Below are 8,765 nucleotides of genomic sequence, written 5' to 3'. Positions count from 1 at the left end.
GCATATGGACTGATGTAGAATATTCTCCCTTGTAAATGTGAGGGGTCTCTCTCCTAAATACAAGGATCTACTGCTCTGAAGCCAAATTACCACTTTTTTGAGAATACAGTATAATGATACTTTTAACCATTTATGCTTTTTGTTTCCTACCTCTCAATTTTTAGTGGTTTAATTTACACCTGAAAATACAATATATTGACCTTCAGTGTCATGAATTAAGAACTTTCTCTCAAATGTAATTACTATCTTGGTAAAAATTATCTTTCCTACTTTCACCTTTTGAGATGACAACTCCTGACCAAGTCATAACTAGCAGTTAACATGGTTTGGCTAAAATATTCTCTTAATTCCCATGGAACTCCAAAGCAATTAATAGTATTTGTTTAAAATAAGAGATTTATATATCATTACCCTACATAATAAATTATATCAGGATGACCTGGAAAATTTTAAAAGGAATAAGTCAAGAAATACTCAAGCCCTATATGTATGATTTAGGAGAAGTCTTAATTCTGGAATATCAAACAATAGAAGCATTTAAAAATACAAAATACTAACAGGAGACATAATCCATGATTATGGCAACATATCCACTGGAACAGAGCCTCTTTGGCTTTCAATTAATCAAATATAATATGCTTTAATTCGATTTAGTATACAAAGTATCAGAACACTAAACTAGACCATGTTCTTCTGCCATCTCCTGTACTATTGCAAGGTTTTTTATAGAATGCGGCACTGTATGACCCTTATGGGAATTAATGCTTGGTTATTATAATAATAATTCTTTATAGGAAAATGTAGTGGCACTGGACTATTATACTATAAATGAAATATTGCACAAGTTGAATTTTAAAGTGCCAGTAGAAGTGCTCAACTATAGAAAGTGTAAGCTATAATTAAAGTTTATAGTCACATTTGGACCTGCTATTCCCTTCCTTTGAATACCTCCCATGACTCCTACAGGTTTAGAACTCCCCCATAAATATAATATAATATATAATAGCCACATATCTTGCAATATCCTCATCCTAGCCCAATCTATACTATGTCCGAAATATGCTTATAAGAGAAAAGGCAGCAAAATTTAAATAATTCAAACCAATAAATAACAATACAACAATTTATATGGAGAGAATGTAAAGAATATTAAGCTTTTCATTCACTTGTTTAATACTGAGCACTACCACCTATCCTATTATATAGAAAATTCAAATATGTATACAACAGCTGATTTTGAACCAGATATAATCTTGTGCATTTAGCTAGTACAGAAAATGCAAGAACAAAGATCTAGTTTATTTACAATCCTCTCATTACTAAATACCTATTTCTGGTAACTGTAAAGGTCCCATTCACAAAACTGACACACCAGGCATCAAGTTGTTTAATACAGACCAGAGACAATCATAGGTTAAAAAGTCTGATATTTTATACTACTAAATCGAAATCTAACATATAAGATCCAATGTAGTAAATGCAGCAACATCAGTGACAAGACTAACTGTAATATAAAAGCTGAACTAGATTTTACTATGAAATGAATGGGAAAATTAACCTTGCACCAACTCCCCATATACTCAAACATTTTCAACTTGCCAAAAATTAGGCTGATGGGTTTTAAAAACTACACCCAAGCTTTTACACAAATTAACATAACTAAGATAACCAAATTGTGCTTCAACACAATTTTATATAAGTATGGCATTTCTCATACTTAAAATTCCTCCAATATGGCCCATTACATGGGTCATGCATTTGTGTAAATATTCTCACTTTAGAGAATGCTATGGGTGTATATGTTTGTGAACTTAGTAACATAAGTGCATATAGATGCACTTGGGGACATGCATTCATGTGAAGAAGGGCATAAAGATCAACTGATCTTCACCTTGTACATCTTGTATCATGAGTGAGAGTTGATCATCCTGCAAAGTGATCGTTTGCACATCCCACAATGGCACGTTGCATCACTCAAGAGGACGCGGACCATCAAGTGGGATGGTGTGGAGAACTTCATCAAGAAGCTGAAGAGCACGGTGAAGATGAACCTCAATCCAACATGGAGTTTCCTTGATGGTTTGCCGAGGATAATCTGGGCCCCAACCTTTTACAAAGCTGAGACGCAAAATACACAGTCTTCTAAGATCATCCACACCAATTCCTGCTGCAGCGGAGAGGTTACCTGTGAAGAAGAAATTCCCTAAGTCATATTTCAACACAGTAATAATTAGGGTGGAAATTAGGAGGAGGTGTGGAGTTACTAAAAGCATTAGTCACGAGGGCTGAAGAGGGCCTGTTGACGTGGTCAGGTCATTTAGAGAGAATGGAACAAAGAAAAATGACTTGGAGAGTGTATAAATCTGTAGGGAAAGGATGGCAGGGTAGGGGTCGTCCCCAAAAAGGTTGGAGGGAGGGGGTAAAGGAGGTTCTGTGGGTGAGGGGCTTGGACTTCCAGCATGTGTGAGCGTGTTAGATAGGAGTGAATGGTGACGAATGGTTTTTGGGACCTAACGGGCTGTTGGAATGTGAGCATGGTAATATTTTGTAAAGGGATTAGGGGAAACTGGTTAGTCAGACTTGAGTCCTAGAAATGGGAAGTACAATCCCTGCATTTTAAAGGAGGGGTTTGGGAGATTAGCAGTTTGGAGGGAAGCCTAAGCTGTTGTATCTGAGCGCCTCTGCAAAGACAGTGATTGTGTATGAGTGATGGTAAAAGTGTTGACTGATAATGAAAGTTTTTCTTTCTTTTTGGGTTTTTCTTTCTTTTGGGTCACCCTGCCTTGGTGGGAGATGGCCAACATGTTAAAAAAAAAAAAATTAACCACAAGTACAAGGTAGTAGGTTAGTAGGCAGCAACCACTCAGGGAAGTACACCTACCATCCGACTTACGACCTGCTCGACTTACGACCACTCGACTTATGACCGTGTTTTTTATGCCAAATTTCTGGGAAATAAACAACTATTTGTGTTGTACACAGTGTTTATCCTAAACCTTACAGTATAAAATACAGTACTAACAACATAAAAAGTAAAGTAAAACATGAAATACCAAAATAAAACAATAAAATAAAGTCTTTACACAAATGTTTTGTTGATATTCAGTAGTAAAGTTCGACTTACGACCATTTCGACTTACGACCGGTTTCTCGGAACCGAACTCGGTCATAAGTTGGATGGTAGGTGTACTACTGTCCTGCCAAGTGAGTGTAAAACGGGAGCCTGTAATTGTTTTACATGATGGTAGAACTGCTGGTGTCTTTTTTCTGTTTCATAAATATGCAAGATTTCAGGTACGTCTTGCTACTTCTACTTACATTTAGGTCACACTACACATACATGTACAAGCATATATATACACACCCCTCTGGGGTTTCTTCTATTTTCTTTCTAATTCTTGTTCTTGTTTATTTCCTCTTATCTCCATGGGGAAGTGGAACAGAATTCTTCCTCTGTAAGCCATGCGTGTCATAAGAGGCGACTAAAATGCTGGGAGCAAGGGGCTAGTAACCCCTTCTCCTGTATATACAGTGGACCCCCGGTTAACGATATTTTTTCACTCCAGAAGTATGTTCAGGTGCCAGTACTGACCGAATTTGTTCCCATAAGAAACCATTTAGACCCCCAAACATACACGTACAAACGCACTTACATAAATACACTTACATAATTGGTCGCATTCAGAGGTAATCGTTATGCGGGGGTCCACTGTATTACTAAATTTAAAAGGAGAAACTTTAGTTTTTTTCTTTTGGGCCACCCCACCTCAGTGGGATACGGCTGGTACATTGAAAAAAAGAAATACGCAAGGCTTCAGGTATGTCTTGCTACTTCTACTTACACTTAGGTCACACTACACATACATGTACAAGCATATACGTATATACACACCCCTCTGGGTTATCTTCTGTTTTTCTTACTAGTTCTTGGCCTTGTTTATTTCCTCTTATCTCCATGGGGAAGTGGAACGGAATTCTTCCTCCGTAAGCTATGCATGTTGTAAGAGGTGACTAAAATGCCAAGAGCAAGAGGGTAGTAACCCCTTCTCCTGTATATATCACTGAAGTTAAAAAGAGAAACTTTTGTTTTTCTTTTTAGGCCACTCTGCCTCGGTGGGATACGACTGGTTTGTTGAAAGAAGAATTAAACACAAGTACTAAATTACTAAAGATGGAAGACCACAGGTTAACTCTCCTCCCAAAGCGGTGGGTACGCACAAGCACACAAGTGAAAATTTTTAAAGTCTTCACTATTACAATGAAGCAAACATAAATGCACATTTCTTACCAGGAGAGATTCCACCTACAGTAGCTGGGCCCGAAATCTGTCCAGCCACAGCAGCTGCCTGGGCTGCAGCTGCTGCCTGAGCTGTAGCTGCCTGAGTCTGCATCTGACGGTGGCATTGACTCAAATCAAATACCTGTAATATGAACAGATATTTCAATTCATTACTATTATAGTATTATAATTTTTTTTAACTTAACGGCCATCATCTGCCAAAACAGACTGACCCAAAGAAGAAAACATATTCACTAATATTCACTCAATTACTGGCTTTACAGAAGTGTGCTGACATCAGATTACCCTTTGACTGCAGCATCCTCAACCCTCCTTCAGAGAGCAGGCACTGCCCATCACACTTCCAGGTAACTGGTTTCCCTGAATCCCTTCATAAGATGTCCTGCTCACACCAGCACTTTCATTAAAAACTACACGTCTCCATGTACTCCTATCCAACACATCCACACAAGCCTACTGGATGCACAAACCCCTAAACCTCAAAGCCTCTTGTAATCCCTCTAATCATTCCTAGGATGATCCCTTTCCCCTCTACCTTGGATTTATACACTCTTCATCATCCTATCCCTCTCCATCCTCTTATGTGGCCTGGTGGCCTGGTGGCTAAAGCTCCCGCTTCACACATGGAGGGCCCGGGTTCGATTCCCGGCGGGTGGAAACATTCGACACGTTTCCTTACACCTGTTGTCCTGTTCACCTAGCAGCAAATAGGTACCTGGGTGTTAGTCGACTGGTGTGGGTCGCATCCTGGGGGACAAGATTAAGGACCCCAATGGAAATAAGTTAGACAGTCCTTGATGGCGCACTGACTTTCTTGGGTTATCCTGGGTGGCTAACCCTCCGGGGTTAAAAATCCGAACGAAATCTTATCTTATCTTATGTGCCTAAATCACTTCAACAACCTCTCTTAACTACTTCGTCGTCTGTGCCATAGTTCTATGGCTTTGAAATCAGTGTCCATGCCGTAGTACTACGCCAAAATTCTATTGCCTTTAAATTTAACATGAGAAGGTTCATAGGCCTACATCTAAGAGAATGGGTCTGCATGGTCAGTGTGCATGGTAAACAAAATATCAGGGCACCCGCATTGCATTGTGGGAATGCCATCTCAGTATGCTCTGCTCACCATGTCTCATTGTAGCAAAATCCCCACTTCCCATCAAACTGAAAATCTCCTCTTACCAAGTGACAGTTCTAACATGGATGGAAGTGGAAGTGAAAAGGAATTCTATGGTTTTGAACAATGTGACCAAAAGCAATGCTCAGTATGGTGGAAACAGTGCCGAAAGCCCTAACGACCTTCATCCTTCCACCTCTGGCGCTGGTCTGTCTGGGTCACGTTCAGTTGTACCTCACCATAAGCATAAGCTTATTATATTTTCCTATGGCCAGGCCTCATATGTGAGTAACGGTGATGACACTGACATGAACTTTGATTTCAATGCTCTTGATGAACATTTGAGTAGTGACAGCAAGGAAGAATATTCACTGGTGAAGTGTCAGTTTATATGACACTGCATGTGGTCTGGTAGTGTGCCATATGCAATTCCAAGGGGACGGAGTACATCCCGTGGCCCTGTAACAGGAACAGTGAAAGTGACGATAATGTGGCTACAACTGGAATGGATAATAGACCGCATGCGTCAGTAGGTGATGGTGCTGCCATGCAGGATGTGGCACCAGCAACAGCCCAGGCTGGGAGCCATGCTTCTGACTCACCACCCCCACACCACAACTACAACCTGCACAACCACAACCAGCTACTAATATCCAGTACCCATCAACACAGTGCATCTGGGGTTGGCAGCAAAATGCAAATTTTGTAGCCAATCCCCATCAATCTGAAGACAATCACAGTGGACTCCTACCAAATTGTACCCTTGGGAACACTGCAAGTGAACTGGAATTCTTTGAACTCTTCTTTGACCAATCCCTGATAGAAATCATTGTCACAGAAAGTAACAGGTACTCTGAATATATCATGGCAAACACAACAGTTCCACCACAGTCACGTCTATGCTCAAAATTCTCTGCACGATATTTACACCAAACACTACTTTCAAACATGACATCTCTGCTGCCTTTAGCCTCTTTGATTATTGTAGTGGTGTTGAAGCACTAAGCCCATAAGGGTCATACAATGGCTTGGGAGACAATCAGGGTTGATGAATGGAAGGGAAGGATATCTCCAATTCACTGGATCACAAGCATCAAAGCACCTTCCCTGGAGGAAGTGCACAATATAGGCAATAATGTGACATTCTGTAATGAATACCAGCAGTTACACAAGGTCCAAACTTACAAATGCCTCACACTATATATATTTACATTTGCAAACAGGGTGCTTCACAGCCTTGCTGCTTCACACTGTATGAGACAACCAGATTTTTTTCTGTACTAACAACTCATAAGTTGAGAAACCAGCAATGTAATTCTTTTCTAAGTTGGAATCTGCAGTATATCTTAATATGGAAAAATAGACATAAGTAATTTCTAAAGCTTTAGTTGAAAATAATAGAAAATAACTTAACCCAACATATATAATAACTTCAGTTTTAAAGAGTTTAATTTAAGCTAGTGAACAGACTTTACCTGCCCAGGAAAGTATGTACAGTATTACCATCCTTCACGCAAGTGAGAAACCCAACTTTAAGTACTTTGAACTCTGGCAGAATTGTTAATCTATCTTCACTATCAACACCATGGCAGGTTCAGTTGTATGATTTACAAAGAACCTGCATGCATTGGTTATGCAATGCCTTAAACATAAAAAAAAACAGTGGTTATCAAAATTTACTGCCATCATTACTAATTTTCATTTTTTTTTTTTTTTTTTTTTTTTTTAACAAGTCGGCTGTCTCCCACCAAGGCAGGGTGACTCAAAAAGAAAATACTTTCATCATCATTCAACACTTTCACCTTACTCACACATAATCACTGTTTTTGCAGAGGTGCTCAGAACACAACAGTTTAGAAGTATATACGTATAAAGATACACAACGTATCCCTCCAAACTGCCAATATCCCAAACCCCTCCTTTAAAGTGCAGGCATTGTACTCCCCATTTCCAGAACTCAAGTCCGGCTATATAAAATAACTGGTTTCCCTGAATCCCTTCACTAAATATTACCCTGCTCACACTCCAACAGCTCGTCATGTCCCAAATACCATTCGTCTCCACTCACTCCTATCTAACACGGTCACGCATGCTTGCTGGAAGTCCAAGCCCCTTGCCCACAAAACCTCCTTTACCCCCTCCCTCCAACCCTTTCGAGGACGACCCCTACCCCTCCTTCCTTCCCCTACAGATTTATACGCTCTCCATGTCATTCTACTTTGATCCATTCAGTTCTCTTAATAATTTACTATCAATATTACTTTACTGCTTTAATGACTAATTTACTTTTAAACATCAACAGTATAATCATTACAAAGTCTATTACTTACAGTCCAAACTATATTCATAGTACATTCTAAGTCATAAGCTTGTATCTGGAAAGCCTGACCCTAAAACTTAGTTCTGGAGAATACAATATACAAATTAAAATTCAAGCAGGTAAAAAACAAAAAGGGCCTTAATATAGATACACAGTATAAGGACTAATTTAAACCAGTCACCCACCTTTATGCAAGCACATGGGTATATCTTGTGCACAGCATCACCCGGAGAGCGGCCAGCTTCACGATCCAGATAGTAGCTCTGAACAAACACACTGTGATCACTCAAACAACGCAGCCACACATCCCCTTCGCCTCTCAGGTCCAGCTGAACTCCCTTTCCAATATGCAATCTGCAACAGAAAGAAATCATGGCATGAATCCCTTCAGGCATTCCTAATAACAATTTCAATATTTATGTCTCAACATGACTCACGAAATCGTAATGACACGATTGCAAACAAACCACACCACGGACGGGTTCTATCCCCGTCCATGGTATGGTTTGTCAATATTTATGTGCCTGCATAGAACCACCATTAGCCAATGTTCACCCAGTGAGATAAAAAAAAACTATCACCGAGGATGTTTTGGGAGTAATATGGGTCAAAATTACAGGAGCTAATTACAGTGGGGCCCTAATTTATGATTATCAAACTTTAGAAGATCTGAATTTATGCTACTGGCACCTGAAAGTCAAGTAATTACCTACAAACACAAACTTGCTCTACCAAATAGTTGGACTAAATTTTTTTTTTTTTTTTTTTTATCACACTGGCCGATTCCCACCAAGGCAGGGTGGCCCGAAAAAGAAAAAACTTTCACCATCATTCACTCCATCACTGTCTTGCCAGAAGGGTGCTTTACACTACAGTTTTTAAACTGCAACATTAACACCCCTCCTTCAGAGTGCAGGCACTGTACTTCCCATCTCCAGGACTCAAGTCCGGCCTGCCGGTTTCTCTGAACCCCTTCATAAATGTTACTTTGCTCACACTCCAACAGCACGTCAAGTATTAAAAACCAT

The 8,765-nt window shown here is 39.7% G+C and overlaps 1 protein-coding gene across 5 annotated transcripts in view; it reads right to left on the bottom strand.

Annotated features, from left to right (window-relative positions):
- Med (Smad/Smad4 homolog Medea) overlaps nucleotides 1-8,765 on the bottom strand; it is a gene marked incomplete at its 3' end in the record, with an annotated part of 37,959 nt that continues 29,194 nt past the window's right edge. For all 5 annotated transcript variants that reach the window (XM_070082654.1, XM_070082653.1, XM_070082656.1 and 2 more), the window contains 3 exon segments: nucleotides 1-2,185; nucleotides 4,289-4,421; nucleotides 7,923-8,091. In XM_070082654.1, the coding sequence (XP_069938755.1) occupies nucleotides 1,971-2,185; nucleotides 4,289-4,421; nucleotides 7,923-8,091 (517 nt within the window).

The sequence above is a fragment of the Cherax quadricarinatus genome, chromosome 7 (assembly GCF_038502225.1).
Source record: "Cherax quadricarinatus isolate ZL_2023a chromosome 7, ASM3850222v1, whole genome shotgun sequence".
Classification (NCBI taxonomy): Eukaryota; Metazoa; Arthropoda; class Malacostraca; order Decapoda; family Parastacidae; genus Cherax; species Cherax quadricarinatus.
Note: the sequence above shows the minus strand (reverse complement) of the source record. Positions and strands in the feature narration are given on the sequence as shown.